Genomic DNA, 21,408 nt, shown 5'->3' with positions numbered 1-21,408 from the left:
AGACACTGTTGCTCCTCAATTTCATCGTGTACTACTGCCTACGAGAATTATTTGGAAACCTAGTTTCATTGGTTTCAGCCCCGATTCACTTTCGGACGACCCCAAATAAACGCGAATGCAATTTCATAAATCCATAGGGACAAATTATGAAATGATATCCAAAAAAAGGGCCGCCTCAATTTTTGCTCCAAATCTCGTGTACTATTGCCTACAAGATTTATTTGGAAACCTAGTTTTATTGGTTTCAGTATATTTTCGGACGACCCCAAATAAACGTGAATGCAATTTCATAAATCTATAGGGACAAATTATGAAAAGATATTCAACAAATGGGACGCCTCAATTTTTGCTAGACACTGTTGCTCCTCAATTTCATCCAAATCCAAATTCATCTTATCCAAATTTTTAAAGAACTCCTTAAATAATGCGTTCTTTTTATGAGTTTCATGAATTTACTCCTCATCTCAGTTCCAAGTCGGCTACATAAGAGGGGGGATAGCATCTCAATTCTCAGGGCGTCATGTCCCGTGGATATGCTATTTTTGTCAAAGAGGAAGATAAATATGAGAATAAAGACAAGGATGAGGGTGTTAATGATTTTTATGACTTTGACTAGGCTGGCAATAAATCGGATATCCGATCCGATCCAAAAAAATGCGATCCGATAAAAGTAAAATCTGGTCTGAAAAAAAATCTGATCTAATATATATATGATATGAATTTAATAAAATCTGATCCATAAATAATCCGATCTGAATATATATAGGGGGCTACTCCAATAGAAATCAATTTAGAATAGAAACTATAAACCAAATATGTTTTTTAAAAAAATTAATTCGAAATATAACACATATGGTATGCAAATCGATCGTTGAGAGATGTAGAAAAATACAGTGAAATCGGATTTTAAAAAAAATTACGGTTTGACGGGAAAAATCAAATTAAAAACGGAGAGGAAAAGCTGAAATTGGGTATGGTAGGGTGTAGAGTAGTTGGGCGGGGTGATTTAGGGGACCTAAATTAGGTAGAGATTAATTCTTAGTTTCCATTTTACTTTTAGTTTGTATTTGATCATTTACCTGTATATATATATATATATATATATATATATTGTTAAATTAAGCTAATCTGAATTTTATTATTATTATTATTATTATAAAATTAAGCTAATATGAATTTTATAAAATCCGATCCATAAATAATTCGATCTGAATATATATATATTATTAAATTAAGCTAATCAGAATATTATTATTATTATTATTATTATTATTATTATTATTATTATTATTATTATTATTATTATTATTATTATTACATTTAACTCCGTTGTTCCTCATTCTGGATAAGGATTACTTTTTTGTTTTCAATGACAATAATTTAATGAAGTCCCTCTGTGTACATTTCATTATTAATATTATATAAAATGTATCTCAATAGTTTGCTTCTGTCGTATCATGAAATGAATAACAACATTTTTTCTAAATGTAATAACAACATTTTTATTAAACTTTGTAAATTCGATTTTGTGAATCGTTATTATTATTGATTTCAACATATTATAATAACAACATTTTTTCTAAATATAACGGAGCGGAGTTCCGATCCGAAAATCCTATAGATCAAGATATCGATCATGTTTTAAAAAATCAATCCAAATCCGATAAAAATAAATGGATCAAGATATGGATAAAGGGCGATCCAATCTAAATCCGATTCATTAACAGTCTTAGCTCTGACGAAAAATACCACACCGATGAAAGTCAACTGTCATAAAACTCATAAAAAGAACGAATTATTTAAGTAATTCTTTGAATATCAGATAAGATGAATTTGAGAAACGACATTGTCCAACATGTAAGAATGACCCTGGTGCTATATTTTGGAATAAAGGACTTGAAGTTTTTTTAATCATCCAAAAACTACAAGGGGTATTTTGATTTAAGATACTGTATCAAAAACCGGGTTAGAGTGGTACAGGAATCGGGTATTATATCGATATTGGTGGAGTGTTGAAATAAATATTTTTTATTTAAAATATTTTTTATTTAAAATATTTTAAATTAAAAATTTAAATTTAATTAAAAAATTTAAATTTGTTATAATATATATTTGATTTATAGATTTATTTAATATTAAACATTTATATTTAATTATTTAAACATTAATTAAAATTGATATCCATATCACTCCTCGTACTCATATCCCCACTCTCATATCCCCACTCGGGTATAAAAAGCCCATACTTTGGTTCAATTTTTTTTTGATAGTGTAGTCGCTTGTTTTGTCAATTATTTAAACTTTATCAGATATTGGTAGTGATCAATTCGAATTCAAAATGGAGACATTCTAAAAGTTCAAATTATCATTGTAATTGCAGAATTGAAATGCCTAAACACTCACCCATCTCCAAGAGTTCTAATACCTCCGTTTTAGAATTACTTTTTATACTTTGGTGAATACGGGTATGGTCGCCCGAAGCATGTGAAATACACTGATCAACTGAAAATGAACCACAAGAACTTTCCAATGATTGTTTTTATTCTAGAAAAAAAATCGTTATAAAAAAGGTGGAAAATAACATTATTTATCTTTTACAAAAAAAAGAATGTTTTACATTGTTGACAAGCTATATTGTTACAAGGTCTTGCGAATATTTTAAGTTCCTTGATTAGAACCAGCTCACTTGGTTTTTTTCTCCTCTTCGTTCACCGTTGTGAGATCTGTGCTCCCAGAGGCCTGATCTACATCCTCGCCGGCAAAGCCAAACTCATTTACTCGTTTCCGATCCACTGGATAAACCCATCTCTGATAGAGATATATCAGAAATATAACATCTGTAATGCAGAACAAGATTCTATTAGGACCGAGTATTTGACAGAAAGAAAAGAAGAAAGAGGAAGAGCAATTAACTTGACAAGAGGATACATCCAAACATGACAAGAGTAAGAATCGGAAGCAGAACTCACCATCACGGAAAACAGAAAGACGATGTAGCAGTGGCATTTTAATGACAAAGGCAAAAAGATCATCAATGATTGTATTTAGAAACTTGTATGTCATCTGTCTCCAAGGTAGATGGGCAACAGATTGCAGTTTATAGTTGATGAACAATTGAGGGCACATCATAATAAATCCTGGAACAAACATTTAAGCAAATCTTAGCTCAGTTGCATAATCAAGTTATACACATTATGGTGGTTGCTTATCATATTAGTACATATGCGTTTTCATGCTTCCAAAATCCCCATCCTAGATCCAGATTAATCGGAATCTAAAGGCTTCCTCCAAGTTGTACTCTGTCCAATGTCATCTAATAGATCACCTCTAGAAAAGATGGACAAAGCAGGACTCACACTCTCCAAAGAATCATATAATTTAAGCTTATAGTAAATGGTTGACATAAGATTACAAGTGTCGAATAATATATGATTCAGTTGGGGCCTTCCTCCAACACCTTAAGGTTTACTCTAGAATTTAACCAACTCTTCTGTTCATCCAGGGTGTAAGAACTAACTCCATTCCCAGACGCATAGAATGGAAACTGTGATTTTCTTCCACAACAGATAACTAAGAAAAATATTACATCTAACAGTCAATTTCAATTCATCTAAAAGTCAAATTGAATAAGCCACCAACAGCTACTGCAGCAAAGAATGAGTGGTTACACTCCCATGATTCAATAATGCTGCTGAATGAAAGAGTATGGATGTCCATTTTTAAAGTTGAGAAGACTGATAAATTAGCACAATAATTTGAAGCAGTAAAGTAGGTTTACATTGCTGTAATCTAGTGTAAATTTTCTGTTATAGATTTACCCTCTTCAACTATCTATCAAATATTTACCAGAAAATAAAGTGGGAAATTTTAACACAAAAGAGGGAGAAGTCCAGAACAGAATTTAGATGTTTACCAAACATGTAGACGCAGCTTGTGAGTGATGAGAGAATCCAAGAGTACCAACTCTTGTGACGTTCATACTTAAGTGAATAAGCAGAAGAACATGCAACAAGTAAGAAGAGCACATATGATAAATACTTCATTGCAAGATCATCATACTCCTTTGTCTTGTTTCCGGAATAAGAATCACGATCACGGAACCTCAACCTCGGCACACTTCCAGATCTATCAACCTGAAAGAAAAACGGTAAAACATACATTTTAACATATTCCTGCTACGATGTTAAGAAATATGTTCAACTTGTGAGCATATATAAATATATATTACAAGATAACTAGAAAAGAAATATACATTCAGTAATCATGACTAATGAGATCCAGAGTAAGAGCATCTGCTTACAGAAGTCTTAAAAGATAACTAGAAAAGAATTTGTTACTGATGAGTCCCCGTGTTTAACAATGCAAAGAAAAAAAATTCCAGAAACTCATTTAGTAAGACTGAACACCAGAGTCTTCTCGAAGTGGCAAAATATACTTTTTAATGAGTCTTGTTTATTATATGCCCTAGTTTCAATATTAAAGTCTTGTACTCTGACATATTTCTATATTTCAATTTGGATATAAAGGTAGGCAGCTTTACTAAAACTCAAGTGTAGAGTATGCTAGAATCTACATACAAGTTGTCAAAAATCAGTTAATTAAGATAAAATTCCTTCCAGTTGTTACTGTTTTGGGTCCCAGCCACAAATGGTCCATATGCAAAAGAAAACTAGGACCCAGTAAAGCAAAGTAGAAAGTATAGGAATAAACAAGCCACAGTTTTCTCAACAAGAATCACAAATGGGAATGGGATAGGTGTGTCACATAATTATCAGTGGATACATTTCTATGACTAAAAATGGTATGAAGAGAATACATCAAGGTAAGTCTAATCCAAAAAAAATCGATTACATGTGCTGAGCATTCAGGAACTTTGGCCAGTCATCTATACCAAACTCCTACATGAGCTTTAAGGTGTTTTTTTCTCCAACAAGAGCCATAAGTAATTGGTATCACTTTTTTAGCCTGGTCGTTCTTTTCTCTCTCAACTGTAACCTGAGAATCCCCCCCTCCACACAGAGAAATACAAAGAAAGAAATTATATAAATAGAAGTAATACCTCAATGTGCATAGCCTTCCCTATCTTCCAGAACTCGATGCAGCAACCAACCCCAGAACTGGCAAGTATCATCCATGAAGTGTCGTTGTCCAGCAGGTAGAGGAAGACAATCAACTGAGAGAAGAAGCTTACAACAACTGATTTCGCTGAAAGTCCTTCCATGGATTTGTTTTTGTTCCAGAATTGGATATCTGCACAAAAGGGAGTTTTACTTGATATAATTTTAAAATAACATTAGTTGGGAACAAGATAGCCTGCATGTTTAGATGAAGGTATTTACCATTCTTAAATGCCAAAAAGTCAAACACGGAATGAAGTAATGAGACAACCATCGTAATCATCAGAAGGTACGGATTACCTTCCAAGAATACTCTCTGCAGAAGAGAATAAAATAAGATCTCAAATTAAAATTACAGAAAATATATAAAGTAAATCTGCAATGCTGTTAATTATGAAGTAACAGTTGCAGCCACCATCTATCTACAGTGTATGACTAAGGGTTACAAGAGACATATAGTGCTGTTGCTTTAAAAGAGAAGTAAGAGAACAATATCAATAAAATAATATTCCCGTTTTATAAATAAGGAACCCAGAAACTTAGACTTGACTATATAGTATGAAAATTTGAAAGAGAATTAGAAATATTTAGCTGAACTAATTATATAATAACAATGAAGTCACGAGGGTGAAGTAATACCTCTATCCAATTTTGACTACTTAAATATGAATATTCTATATTGGTATCACTTGTTATAATGTGAACTTCTAGAACGACGAGTCTTAACTTGTATCCTGTAGGACCGTAGTATAAAAGTATTTTTACCTAACAATCTAACGTGTAAATTATCATCAATAAATTCTCCTCTACAAGCTCAACCTAGATGATACTGCATGTTTCACAGGAGTAAGAGAATTCAAACAAAAGACTAGCTTAACTCTTTGTAAGCACTCTGCAGGGCACACTCTCAAATAGTATCACTTTGTAAGAAACCAACAATAAATTGAAGCATGAAGGGAGATGGTAATCACATACAGGAAGAAGTTACAAGACTAGCTTCAAATAAGATACAAACACTCATTCCAATATATGCAGCATCTCAAGCAGAAGCAGAGTGACAAAAAGTGAATTATAAAAGTATTTAGGACAACTAATACACTTTCTGAAAGCTACATATAGTTAAGATTTGAGACAACAATCCAAAACACATTTGCATAAGCTAAAGATTCAACTATACCTTAAGTTCATCAGCCTCGCCTTCAAGCATGCTTCCGTAACTACGGTGAATTTGAAATGACTGGTCAATCTGCAGAAATAACTGCCACTTGGTCATGCTTATAGGAGCCACTTCCAGATGAAACGGCAATTCTGTTACCGTCTCATTGATCGGTATTAACTTATCTTTAAGTAACCAAAACTCATTTAAAAAAATTGTCGGATAGTAACCCCCTGCACCAGATTCAATATTCAAGTCTGTATCTCAAGTTAAGAAACTCAACACATTCAAAAGACTCAACACATAATTTTGGACAAAGCGACGAAATTCAAAACACGGCTATACATTATGCTGCTAAACAAATTGCTACATCATAAGTAGATCATTAAGGCTACTTGACTCGTATTTTTAGCCTCTAACTTCCACAAGGATTTTTTTTATCCTTTCTTCTCCTTTCATGAGTTTTTTCGTGATTGTATCAATAACAACTTAATAGGCAGAACCACAAAGCTAATTGTAATTTTATAGGTGTGTGTATTGTAGTTTTATAGGCATGTATCTATCAGCCTAATGAAAAACTGAATTGAACATGGAACTTGCATATATCTTATCATGATCATATTTGAGCTTTATATAAAGCAAAAAAAATTTAAACAAAGCTTATACCTAAAAAAACTAGAACAATCTACAATATTCAAAACTAATTCTTAAACTATAATCCAAAAAATTTGGTCTTTATTGAAAATTATAACTAATTTCAAATAAAAACCAAAGTAATTTCTCACACCCCTCCTTTGAAATTTTAAATTGCATTAAAACAAAAATATCATCATAGTGTCCCTGGAAAGGAGCATTTTTTGCCTTCTCATGCTCTTGAAACATCTTTATTATCTTTTTTTTCTGTGCTTCCAAATATGTTCTTGTACATACTCCTCATAGATGGATGTCGTCTCCATATGTTTTTTCATGAATCTGATCTGTGTTCTGATTTTTTGTTAAAATTCTTGTGTATGACTTTTGTGCCATGGCATGCTGTGATTTTCTGGTTATGGTTATAGTCATGTTTATGATTTTTGTGTATGATTTCTCATTCATGGAATGTCGTAATTTTCTCAAAAATTATAACCAAAAATCACAACACGAGTCACATTCATGAAAAAGCGAACGAGACCACCATATACGCAGGTTCTATCTTCTATTTTGTTTTTCATAATGCTAATAGAGACACACCTATAAACTTACAATACACACACCTATAAACCTACAAATGGTATCATAGCGAGCTTTTATTTCTTAAGGGACTTGTGAAATATCAAGAGTATTGATGACAAAAAATCGTAGGCAATAATTACACATGAGAAGTCATTCACAAGAATTATAATAAAAAAAACCACACCACAAATCACATTCATGTTTTTGAAAAACGAATGGAGACAACAACCATATATGCAAGTTCTTCGTCCTATATTGCTTTTCATTACGCTGATAGTTACAAACCTATAAACCTACAATACACACACATGTAAACCTACAAAATGTTATAATTATGTTGGTTTTTAAATTTTAAATTAGTAAAATAATTATTCAATATAAGATCAAGTTTTTAGGATTAGTTTTTAATTTAGGTTTAAATATTTTTTGGATTGTTCTAGTGTTTTAGGGATAAGGTTTGTTGTTAGACTTTGGTTTAATATAAAGCACACCTATATTATCATAATAAGATATATGTAAGTTCTATGTTCTATTTTGTTTTTCACTATGCTAATAGACAAACACCTATAAACCTACAAAATCACACCTATAGACCTATAATAATGATTTCATTGATAGGTACCATTATACTGATTTCCTTTTTGTGTGGAATCTTTAGTAAGAAAGACATGTTTGATAAGATGTAAGGCACTTAAAAACCATACGATTAGGATTGAAAGCAAATCCAAAAAAAGTCTAAACTCAAAGGGATGGACAATAACAATTAAGGATACAAGGGGCAATATTTGGTGGGACAGCATTGTAGGTGTATCTGCAAAAGATATCAAGAGTCAGTATGTTCTCCAAAAGCATTGAGCAAAAAAGAAAATGAATAATGGTAATAAGCTGCATAGCTAAGAAGAAGCACAGACATCATCTCAAATATAATAACACATGTGACCTTTGTTTTTTTATGCGTGCAGTGGTCACAACATAAGAACTAATATACTAGCAACAATTTGGGTGGGGTAGTGGCGAAAGTTTGCTGTGAAATAGCGATCAACCATACAGTCTAATGATAAGCCAAAAAATAAACATTTCAAGTAATGAACTGAAATAGTTGCTATACTGTGACATCTATTATGCGTAAAATAACTAAACCAGACCAAGCATACCCGGTATATTTTATTTGTAAGCAGGAAGCTTATGAGACGAATGTACTATAAATTTAAGGCATTAAAGAGTATTTCCAAATACAATCACAACACATTGAACTATTCAATTAACACTATTACATGCGCAATAAAAAAAATATATTAAGCATACTTTATATATCTATACGGATCATAATTCTAGTACTAGACAACTTAGGGGATCCATAATTGCACTAGAGCATTTTATCTATAATACTTAATTCTAGTCCTCAGAAAGCTGAAACATCTGAATGGAACCTAGTGATAGCAAACTTACTTCGTGAAATCATCGACCAGATTGATGGTAATATTCGGCTTCCAGTAAGAAATCCATTCTACGGGGCCATCATCCTTTTGATCAGCTTGGGAATCTTCAATTACCTGAATATAATAGCCCTCAATAAAATCATTGACTTGAAAAGATAGCATAAAAACAATTAAATATCATGCAACCCGACAAACAACCATTTGGTAGTATAATAGTGCAATTTGTATACCACGATCAAAATCCACTACAACTTGTCTATTACATAAACACATGAGGCACAAGGCAACATTTCCAATGTGTGGCAGATCCAACATATGACCCTAAACCCGAATATTCCACGAAGAACATACCTAATGATATATGGCTGATAGTTTGAGTGTTGGTCTTTAAAGCTAGATACAATAGTTATTATATCCTTTTTGGTACCAAATGAATACTTTTTATTTGTGTTAGTCAAGGACTCAAGGTTATCTGAGGTTTCAAAAACAAGTCCAACTACGAGATTACATATTTTATCTTACACCATAATTTACATTTATTATACCTACTACAACACTATACTACATTTTTAATATGCATGATGCTTCCAAAAAATCCATACTTTTTTTTCTGTTAAAAACCAAGACTTCAAATGGAAAATGGTACATAATAGTCAATTCTTTTAGAAGTCCCTGACATTGAAATAAAATAATCTAAGATATTATTTGTTTATAATGATTAACAGTATAACTTTATTTTATCTTCCGGAGGCAATGGAATAGTTTCGGCAGATATTAAAAAAATGTTCTCATTAGAGATAGTATTACACCTGCTTTTGTATAATTCAAATAGTTATGATTATTGGGGTTAGATTACATGATACATCAGTGAACAACTGTAATTTATTGTAGTGATAGAAATTATGTTGTATTAGATTTATTTTAAAAATTAAATTAAATTCAATGTATACTAACAGTAAAAGAAAATTGTGCACTAATATATAATTAAAGTACCACAGGACCATATAAGCACACCTTTGTATGTGACAACTGTGGGAGAATATTTTACAGAAGAGTTGTCAAAAGCAATCTTGAATAGAGAAAACGAAAACTAATATTTGAGATGATTTGTAAAAAAAAAAAGGGCACACCCAATAAGTGCTATCACTCGCAACGCTCTTATGAGTTTAAATTTTTTATCAACAGCATTATACTAATTTCTTTGCAGGTATGAATCTATTGTTCTTATTTAGTGTTTTTATATTATATCTTTGGCATTTCTGTTTCTTCCACATCAAGAAACAATTCCACCTATTGTCAATATTATATCTTACTCCTTACTAGAAAGAATCAACACAGTCTGTCAATTTCGAGTAATTGAGTCAATGGGACACATTATGATGTAGGACAAGGCTAAGAGAAGGGATGTAAATCTATGTCGACAAAGAATTGGTAGGGTCGCGCAATTAAATCCTCATATTACAACTGTTTACATAAACAGAAAAAGGAACTGAGATTTATTTGAAGTAACTTTCCCAAGATAATAGGGTTCTATAGCTGAACTCACTTGATTTTATAGGAGAATTACAGCTTATATAGAAGTGTTATGCAGCTGAACTCGGTGCAAAACATGTTCAGCTACTGAACAAAGTATTTTGCATAAATATAACATTCAACTGTAAATTTTTTGTTATGTTTAGCGACTGAACATGGTGTCTTGCGTAAATAGTACATTCAATTGTAAAAAATTTGAATGTAAATAGTACATTCAATTGCAGAACCCTGTTGTCTTAAAAAACTTACCTTATCTTAAAAAACTTACCTGAGATAATCTCAGGTTCGTCGTTCTCTTATTCTACTACCATTATTTAGAATAATCCTAATATTCCACTTGATAAATTACAATACCAAATCAATTATCTTTTTTTGCTAATTCAAATCAATTATCTTTATCCCTTAATATATATAATATGTACAAATTAGTTTATTATTTACTTTGTCCTTCTATTACAAACACCAAAAAGGCCATTTGGATAGTGCATGTAATCCCGGTTGATTGAGTTCAGAGAAAATACGGATCTATATAGCAGTTTCTCTGTTGTAGATGTAGCAATAAATTCAGATTTGAATAAAGTGGATGTATGAACAAGACAAACCTCAGTTGCTAGTTCACCCTTGTCATCTAACAGGCTCCTCTTTTTATCCGCTTTAGACTTTGGCAAGTATATCACAACAGCTGCGGTGAAAAAAAACACTTATTGCTAACCGAATACTAATTCCCAATAAACAGCGGGTGCGAAATGCATTTAACTTACGGTATGTCCTTCCAAAGGCAGTAAGAGGTTGGTACTCTGGATCCATAGGATCCGCAGGATAACCAGATCGTGCAAAGAAAATATGAGCATAAAGGCTCCCATTATGCTGCAAAGCCTGAACATGGAGTTCATGGAAACATGCATATAAATTAAAAAAGTTTGTAGCCGAAAAAACATAATAAACATGCATATGACTATTTGGAAATAACATATAAGGAGTACATATTTTGAACTTCAAAGCCTTGTAACGTTGAAATTCACACGAGTTAAGAGCTATTTACAGAAGTGTAGTTGAGGTACCTGAGAAGGATAATACTTCAAAGAAATAGATCTGGTACTCTCTGGTCCCCAAACTGCATAAGGTATATTAGTTTCGTGCCAAATAAGTGCACCTTCGCTGGAAAAGTCCGTAAATTTTTCATTTTCAGAGAGATAAAACCACATATCCTGAGAAGAAATAAGTATTGTCATATTGTAGTTCATACTATATTAGGTGAAGACGGAAAGACTAGCAGAAAGGCAAGTATAATCAGTTCCGGTTCAAAAAATAGGTGATATGATCAAAACAAGTTGATATTTAATTGGATGAAAGAAGTGTCACACAAGTACCCCAAACTAAATTTTTGACAGACAGCACAAATAATACAAATACGAAAAATACAAGTTTTACATGCACTTTTTAGCTCTAAAAAGACCATATATGATTCCAGTGTGCTAATTTAGTAAATTTAACCCCAATTTCAATCCAAAGTAATTAAAAGAAACATCTGAACAACCAGTACCTAATTCAAACCTTTAAATTACACACACCGTACTTAAATTCATCTTTTCTGCGTTTACTAACTTCGATTCAGCATAACTAACTAAAATCAACTAAACATAATCAACTAAAATCAATAGCAATCCACAATTAAGCATTCGCCTAACACCAAAGTTTCCGATACAAATTCATCGAGATAGCTTCAACAGTAACAAATACGAGAAAGTACCAAAGGTTCGCCTTTGGGGAAAAGATTAGAGATCTGGACCGCCGGTTCAGAACCGGGCGGCGGCGGCGCTTTGGGCGAGAAAAACTTGGACGCGAAGTACCAAAAGATAGCTATACGTATAATTCCCTGTATAGATTTACCGATTCCTTGTTGTTCTTGTGGTCTACCTTCTGCTGCAGGGGCAGTACCGCCTGTGGCGGCGACGGCTGTCGGCGCCGGCGGCATGTTTTCTGATTGGTTTTAAACCCTAATTTAAATCGCTGATTGGAGAATAAGTTATGGTGATGTGTTGTAAGTAACGTGTGTGTGTAGAGGTGGTGTGTGCTTTTAAGCGAGCAAGTGTTTAAATTGAAACGAAACACCGGGTACAAAGTGTACTTGCGGGTTTAGGAGTAGTGCGAAGACGAGTAGAGCCGGGCAATTAGGTTATGCCACGTGTATAAAGTTGGTGTGCTGCTCGGTTACAATACCTAAAGGGGTAATGTGGGGTACGTCATACGAGTTCCAAGACTCTGATTTTTTGCAGGTGTTAATTTTTCACATGTTATTGATTTTGATCCAAATTGTCTTTTTCTAATTAAATGCAATTCTCCTTTGTTTTATTTTTTTATTTTCTAATCAAATGTATCAAGTATATCTATGTAGTCGCATGATTTGGAAAATAAATTGATAAACCAAGTTGTTATAGGGATAATTTGGTAGTAAAATATGGAGATTTGAAGTTATTTTCATGAAAAACAAGGGATAGATTTTTATAGATGCTGTGACTGATTTTTTATGATGATTTGTAAAAAAATCTCGAGAAAATAGGTGTATTCTCTCTTTAATCAAACGGGTGATCATCTTATACAAGATGCCTATGTATCATTTATCTATATGATAAATCCTGAATGCACATATAAAGACCCTTTTTACACCCCTATCCTAGGAATTTTTTTAAAAAAATAAACGTACCTACTTTCATTAGATAGAATCAAATATTAGTACATCTGAAATAAATTCCAAAGCAACACCAAACCACACCTGGAAGCCTGACACGGAATATGCAGCCCATGTTAGAGATGAGCCACGTTATTCGCAAACTTATGAACAAAATCAACTAGCACATCATCAAAGTGCTTAAAATGATCAATAAAATCTCACACGATTGTGAGAAAGAATGAACGCCCCTGAACCCCTCTACATGCATCAGCTAGTAACTTTACATCTGTTTCAAAAGCACATTTTTTAAAATTCAAACTCTTTGTCCATAACAAATCCTCTTTTAAGCCAAATGTTTCTGCTTCCCTCGGCTGCATCCTTGTTTCAATTTTCTGCACTCGAGCACATATGAACTCCCCAGCTTCATTCTTAATCACGCTACTAATACCCATACTTCCATCAGCTTCAAAAATGGTTGCATCGCCGTTTATTTTTACCCAACCAGGCTGTGGTGGTAACCATCGTCTTGGGCTCATAGTAACACTTACGTTTCCCTTCTATTTCTCTGACTGACTATTATTCCAGTCATTAAGCAAATTTAGAGCACCTGCATAAACACCAAATACTGAACCTGCAACCTTATTCAAAACCCACTTATTACGTCTGTTCCAAATACTCCAACAAATCGTTGATATCAGTATTAGTTTCTCTCGATTGCAAATATTTAAAAACAAACAAAACATGTCCCATACTGTTTCTTGATTTTGCCCAGTGCTAACTGTTAGTGTTTGTGTCCTAGAGACAACACTATTATGTTTATATTATGAAACATTTGGATTATTAATTATGATTCTATGGATTATTTTTTAGTAATTTATTATATCTTTATTTTCTGCGATAAAATGTTAGATTAATAAATGTCCTTGGAATATGATATGTAAATCTATATCTCTAAGTACGTGACTTAAAAATGAGATTATGAGAATAGTATTAATATTCCTAAAGGTCTCTAGTCAAGTATTATTATTAAGGGATGATAATAAATGCATTGAGACTAGTGTATTTTTTGACTGATGATCACATCTCATTGATCGTAGGTATGGTGATACTAAAGTCAAAATACAGGTACATGTATTAAATACATGGTGCTGGATTGACCCGTTGCAAGATACTACATGTTTAATGTGTCATAAGATAATCTCACAGTGATAATGATGTATTGGTCCTTAGACCTGAAATCATTATATTTCTATACGAGAACTATTGAAAGTTATCTTTGACCGGGTAATCATAAAAGTAGACATTGGGTATATTATGAATCGTATGAGAAATATGAATGATCTAGATGAGATTTAGCCCTCCTATTTTAAAGGAGTGATATTATTAGCCTCTTGATTGAGAAAAACTATAAAATTCATGGTCGTGCTCAAATAATGATTTGTTTAATAGTTTACTCATCGATCAACGAAAGAAGGATTAAACGCTGGCAGAGGATGACACGATGCATGCCTCGAGTTTGATTTATAATATAAGGCTAAAGGGATTATATTACATTGTACATTATTCTCGAAAGGTTTAATTGAATCACCAATTATTTTTATTATTACTTGAGAGTAATGGTGTATTAATAGATGCCACTAATTGTTTATAATTTTATTATTGGAAAATACAATTATTGTCAACGTAATAATAACCTAAAGGGTCACACGCAAAGAACTTTTAAACGGAGTATTATTTAAATTATGAATTTAAATATTTTATTATTATTAATCAAATTTAATTATTAAATTAATTAAGTGAGACTTGATTAATTGTATATATATTAGAATTTGAATTTAATATAAACCCAAAACAGAATGGGTCTTTTAGAAGCCCATTAGGTTTAGGGTTAGACCCTAATCCTCTCTCCCCTATATATACATTAAGATGTATAATTTTAGAGTTAGAAGTTGCATCATATTTTGGAGAAAAACCCTAGCAGCTCTACATCTTAGAGAGGCTAAAGAGAGAGGAAGAGGCAACCAATCGGCTAGTACCGGCTCCGGTGATCGTTGGACGATCTGACGTTCGTGTGGATACCTTTGGAGAGCAGATCTTCGCAAGGAGGGTTGTTGTGGTTCATCAAGATCAGAACGTTCATCATATTCAAAAGGAAAGATTTATTAAGGTAAACATCTAATCTCTGAATTAAATATTTTGTTTCGCATGTATCATGCGTTTGGGGTTTCGTTTTTCATTTTTATTTTTTATTTTTCCACTGCATTTGTGCCATGAATCCCAACAATGGCATCAGAGCTATTTGCGAAATGTTTTAATTTGATTGTATGTTTACAATTTTGATATAAGTGAGCATGTATATAATTTTTGGTGCGTGTAAATGCATGTATATATGATTTTGAATATATATATATGATATTCATGATGTATTTTATAATCATGTGATGGTTGTATGTATAGTTGTGTGAGTATATATAATATACTTTGTTTATATTATGGAAATTGTATACGATGCGATTTCTCGAAAATAAAACTGAACAGATTTGGTGAAATATGTGTCCAGTGTCCGATTTTTGCAAACGATATGTAGTTTTCGACTGGAATCGGGTCACTGAGCAAGACTGATAATGTCAGGTTCGCGTTTGTAAGCCATTGGATGTCGTTACAGGCCTCGAAACAGCGATTTTTGGTTTTTAAAAAGCTGATTTTAATTTTATGAATTTTAGTAAATATGTTGTGTTTGATTATATAATCTGAACTATGATATGTGATACCATGTTAAGATTATAAGTATTTTTTTATGTGTCATGTGATATCATGGTGTATGGTTATGGCCTTAAGACCCTTTAGTTAATGGTTTTTTATTTATGATTTTGGTTTCTAAATACGACTTGCATGTCGTTTATTCTTTGTAATTCGTTTATCTCGAATGTAACTCGAGTTATTCTTGTAATTGTATTAGAATGTATTTTTTTATTCTATGTAATTATTAATGGAGACTTGCAAGGAAGAAGGTGGTCCAAAAGAGAAGGAGCAATTATGGAAGAAAGAAGAATAAAGACTTGTAATTGTATTTATATTATTCACCATAGATTGACATTGATCCTTTCATTAGCTTGAAAGGATCACATAGGATAAAGGCCATAACAAGCACGTTTACATACCGTACTTTACATATTGAGGTATGAATGTATGTATAAAATAGCTAATGATGCATGCTTTAATTAGATTAATCATGCATGAATGAATGTATTAGATACGTCACCCATGACATGCCTGCTAAACAAGATAAAATCTGTAACGACTCAAGATTTTAAAATTTACAAACGATTATGAGATTCTCGTGTTTATGAAACGCGGAATAAAATATGAATCTTCTTTATTTCTGACGTGGGGCGATTTTGTCAAAAACGGGTTCATTGAACTTGTAAGCTTGTGGGTTTTAAGCGAGACCAATGTGACTCCCTCAATACATGGAAATCAAACCATTGACGAGTATTGATTTGAAGTAATTTATTTAAGGAAAAATTGAGAATCTCTTTATGATGGGATCATGATCGTTATAATACTAACAAAAACCCTAATGTTTATATTAAGTTGTTTAGATGCCTTCCAATATGTCCAACGCGTTAACCCCTAGATCGATAAAGAGTGGGTTTGTTATAGCAAAGTATTCCCATCTATCGTGGGACGACGTGTTGAAGTATATGATACTTTTTAGACCTTTGGGTTTGACTTAACTAAGTTATCACAATAGGATTGTGAACTTAGAGGCATAGAGTTTGATGAGATTTATTGGATAAATAGGAATAAGTGTTGTTCCACAAAACTATCCAAGAGTTATATAGTTGATATAATTGACAAATATTGTCTACCTCATTGAATCATGACTTAGGAGTAAAGCCAAAGCTGAACTAAAATGTTGTGAAATTTGGATCTTGGCTCACTAGAAAGTATATAGAAGATATTATTTCTGAATTAATAGTTAGGGCTATTAATTTGATAAAAATAGTGGGAGATATATATTTTGAATATATATGAATAATCACTTGAATATAATTTAATAATCATCTATAGACTAATTTATCTAATGCATTTTTAAACATTGTAGATATTAAATGGCAATCAATTCAAACAACTTCTCTGTGTGATCAGTCCTTGAGAAGGACCGGCTAAAAGGAACAAACTTCCTTGACTGGCAGAGGAACTTGAGGATTGTCCTCAAACAAGAGCGCAAGCTCTATGTAATAGATATCCATCGCCCTGCACCTCTCCCTGAAGGAGCATCCCGTGCTCAACATAATGTTTATCAGAAACATATCGATGATGACATGGATGTTCAATGTCTCATGTTAGCGACCATGGGTACTGAACTTCAGAAACAACGTGAGAATATGGATTCTTATGATATGATTGAGCACCTTAAACGTATGTTTGAAGGACATGATCGTCAGGAGAGGTCTGATACTTTCAAATCATTGCATGCATGTAAGCAGGGAGAACGTGATCCGGTTGGACCACATGTTCAAAGGATGATAGGGTATATTGAGTACATTTCCAAGTTGGGTGCCCCCTGTGGAACACCAGATTGATCTAATTTTGTAGTCTTTAAACAACAACTATTCTCAATTTGTGATGAATTACAATATGAATGAGATAGATAAGAACCCCATTGAATTGTTGGCTATGTTAAAAACCGTTGAGACCAACGTTCCAAAGGCATCCCCTGTTCCCATGTTGATGATGAATAAGGGGAAGGCCAAAGGAAAGGGTAAATGGAAAGGCAAGAGGAAGATGGGATCTAAATCTAATGGCAATCTGAAACCTGATCTGACCAAGGCTTTGAAGCCTAAAGGTGGTGTTCCAAAGGTTGGTGATTGTCACTATTGTAAGAAACCAGGTCATTGGAAGAGGAACTGTCATGCTTATTTGGAGGATCTGAAGAAGAAGAAGAAGAAGGTTGTTGTTGCTACTTCTGATTCAGGTATTTATGTTATAGAAGTCAATTTCTCTACTTCTACATCTTGGATATTAGATACTGGATGTGGTTCTCACATATGTATAAATGTACGGGAACTGCAGGGAAGTAGGACATTGGCAAAGGGAGAGGTCGACCTACGAGTTGGCAATGGAGCAAAGGTTGTTGCTTTAGCTATAGGGACTTATCATTTATCGTTGCCCACTGGGCTTGTTTTAGAACTAGATAACTCTTTTTACGTGCCTGCGATTTGCAGAAACATTATTTCGGTTTCTTGTTTGGACAAGAAAGGTTTTTCATTTTTGATTCAGAATAATAGTTGTTCCTTTTCATTCAATAATGTTACCTATAGGGTTGCACATTTATTTAATGATTTATATGTTCTTGATTTAGATACTCCTGTCTATAACATAAATAATGATAATAAACGTATTAAGATGAAAGACTCAAATCAAACATACCTTTTGTATTGTCGTTTAGGTCACATAAATGAGAAACGCATTTCCAAATTATATAAAGATGGTTACTTGGATAAGTTTGATTTTGAATCATACGAAGAATGCAAATCTTGTCTCATTGGCAAAATGGATAAAGCTCCTTTTACCAAACAAAGTGAAAGGGCCACCGAACAATTAGGACTTATACATAGTGATGTATGTGGTCCAATGTGTACGATGGCAAGAGGTGGCTTTTACTACTTCATTACAGTTACTAACGATTTCAGTAGATATGGATATGTGTATCTTTTGAAGAACAAATCCGATTCTTTTGAAAAGTTCAAAGAATACAAGGCTGAAGTGGAAAAGCAAATAGGGGAAAGTATAAAAGTTCTACGATCAGATCACGGAGGAGAATACTTAAGCCTCGAGTTTAAAGGTTTCTTGAAGGAGTGTGGTATCGTATCACAGCTTACTCCTTTTGGAACGCCTCAATGGAATGGAGTTTCTGAGAGGAGAAACCGTACCTTGTTGGACATGGTGCGATCGATGATGAGTCTAGCAGATCTTCCAATAAGTTTCTGGGGTTATGCTCTAGAAACGACTGCATATACACTAAACCGAGTTCCAACTAAATCGGTTCAAAAGACTCAATATAAGATATGGATTGAGAAACATCACAACATGTCTTTTATGAAAGTATGGGGATGTGAAGCGTTCGTGAAACGCTTGGTGTCTGACAAGTTGGGACCAAAATCGGATAAATGTTATTTTGCGGGATATCCTGAAGAAACTAAAGGGTATAGTTTCTATAATCCTATCGAGAATAAAGTGTTTGTTGCTCGAACCGATGTATTTCTTGAAAGAGAGTTACTTTCCAAGATCGAGTTGTACAAAATAACATTGAACCAGAGTTGGAAAGTAGGCAGAAAATATATCAAAATGTTTCTGCTCCGGAAACACAGGTTGTTTGTAGATCTAATAGGGCTCGTCATGAGCCAGAGAGATAATATGGATTTTTCTTGACTCAAGATGACGATGTAATGCTCATAGACAATGATGAGCCTCTTACCTACCAAGAAGCTATGAACAGTCCGGACTCCGGGAGATGGCTAGAGCCCATGAAATCCGAAATGGAATCCATGTATCAAAATAAAGTATGGACTTTAGTTGATCCACCTAAAGGGGTAAAACCTATAGGGTGCAAGTGGGTTTTCAAGAAGAAAACTGACATGGATGGTAAAGTATAGACCTATAAAGTGCGACTAGTGGCAACATTTTTCAAACAAAGTCATGGTATAGACTATAATTGTAACACCCCCAAATCTGGGGTCAGGAATTTGGGTCATCACGCCATCCTTCACTCATGTGTAACCTGGTATTGATTCAATAATCTAACAGACCCCAATCTCATACTCGCACACACAAGTTATAGCCTTAGAAATGACGTACAAAATGTAATCTTCTTTTATTACACTCAAATGTACTTTACAGGATCTCAAACAATTATTTATAACCTCTACATGAAGTTACAATAATTACGACTAATATCTTATATCTATCTAATACTCTAGCACACCTGAGACAAAGCTACCAGGGATCATCCCCATGACTGCAAGTGACTAAGTCCCACATCGGCATACTGGTTATCTGTTGTGTTGTGTCATTTAAAGGAAAGCAAGAGTGAGTTATAATGTGTAGCATGATAATGTACAGTATGAAAATGACTGTATGATAAACTCACGTAAAATATCATATATGATAGTTACGTTTTATTCGAAAATAGTTTCCCTTGGTGATACACACCTTTTACGAAAATAATCCTTTGGTGGATTTTATTAACCTGCGAATACCTTAATAGTAAACCCAACACCTAGGCTTGGGTTACGGTATTGCATCACAATTCCAATTGGAAGAATAAGACATTCGTTGGAGCCACCGCATACGATGAACAGTCGTACTACGATAAAAGTAACCTTTTCTACTAGTAGAAGGACGACACCTTCGTATCCCGGTTATCACCCTTTCCGCATACGAGCTATATGTCCTCATTTCGGGTATACACACACTTTACAGGTCCTTAGGTACATATTATACCATCTCCTACGGTACCAGTAGTCTATCCAATACACGAAGTACTTGGATCCTACCCCTCCCTTGTCCTTTAGGAAATCCTATCATATCTCGAGAACTCGAACCACATCGAAGTTCCCCCAAGCGTTTTGCTTGTTGATATGCATAACCTTACTTTATATATATGTACTTCCAAAAGTTTTCGGAGGAAGTACTAAGGATGTGAGTTGACCGTTGTCAACAGATAATTAAATAAGGGGGAAAAGTTTCTCTTTGAAACTATATTCAAAATATTAAATAAGTTGGGGTAATATTCTCCGACGATCTGAAATTACTCGAATGATTTTTCGAAATCAGAAAGTATGTTTTAAATCAGGATCTATGATTTTTAAATAAATAATAAACCCTTTAATGAATAATAAATAATTAAATGATATTCGATAAATAATTAAACCTTGAATGAGTTTACTCTTTAAAATAATATTTGAAATAATATTCCTCAACTAATTTATGTTTACGTAATTTAAAGTAATCTTTAATATTTAATCGGGTTTGAAATAAATAAGCGTTGGAGAATACTTCTCCTATAATAAATGATTAGTAGATAAATAATTCTTGTCCGAACAATAAAGTATAGTTGAGGGAATACGATCTTTGGAAATTATTTTAATAAAAGTTCGAGGTATTTTTAATGTTTGCAAGTGGACGTTGAGTCCCTTTAAAACTTACTACTCTGGACTTGTAATCGTCCTATAATATCACCGGAATGATTCCTGGGTTTTTATTTTATATAAA

The 21,408-nt window shown here is 33.2% G+C and overlaps 1 protein-coding gene across 1 annotated transcript; it reads right to left on the bottom strand.

The window, feature by feature from the left end:
- Positions 1 to 2,509: 2,509 nt before the first annotated feature.
- LOC141720937 (uncharacterized) lies at positions 2,510 to 12,651 on the bottom strand. Its single transcript, XM_074523637.1, has 12 exons — positions 12,208 to 12,651; positions 11,519 to 11,665; positions 11,219 to 11,333; positions 11,060 to 11,139; positions 8,935 to 9,038; positions 8,259 to 8,296; positions 6,295 to 6,530; positions 5,340 to 5,433; positions 5,060 to 5,250; positions 3,914 to 4,133; positions 2,970 to 3,137; positions 2,510 to 2,837 (listed from the first exon to the last, which is right to left on the bottom strand). Exons 1-12 carry the CDS (start codon positions 12,430 to 12,432, stop codon positions 2,683 to 2,685), a joined length of 1,773 nt encoding a protein of 590 aa, XP_074379738.1. The 5' UTR covers positions 12,433 to 12,651; the 3' UTR covers positions 2,510 to 2,682.
- Positions 12,652 to 21,408: the final 8,757 nt, after the last annotated feature.

This window comes from Apium graveolens, chromosome 4 (assembly GCF_009905375.1).
Source record: "Apium graveolens cultivar Ventura chromosome 4, ASM990537v1, whole genome shotgun sequence".
NCBI classification, from domain to species: domain Eukaryota; kingdom Viridiplantae; phylum Streptophyta; class Magnoliopsida; order Apiales; family Apiaceae; genus Apium; species Apium graveolens.
Note: the sequence above shows the minus strand (reverse complement) of the source record. Positions and strands in the feature narration are given on the sequence as shown.

Coding starts and splice junctions, on each gene's coding strand:
- LOC141720937 (XM_074523637.1), bottom strand. CDS start 12,432: ATGCCGCCGGCGCCGACAGCCGTCGCCGCCACAGGCGGTACTGCCCCT. Junction 11,666..12,207: donor TCCCCAAAGGCGAACCTTTG/GTACTTTCTCGT, acceptor ATTTCTTCTCAG/GATATGTGGTTTTATCTCTC. Junction 11,140..11,218: donor TGCCTTTGGAAGGACATACC/GTAAGTTAAATG, acceptor TTTTCACCGCAG/CTGTTGTGATATACTTGCCA.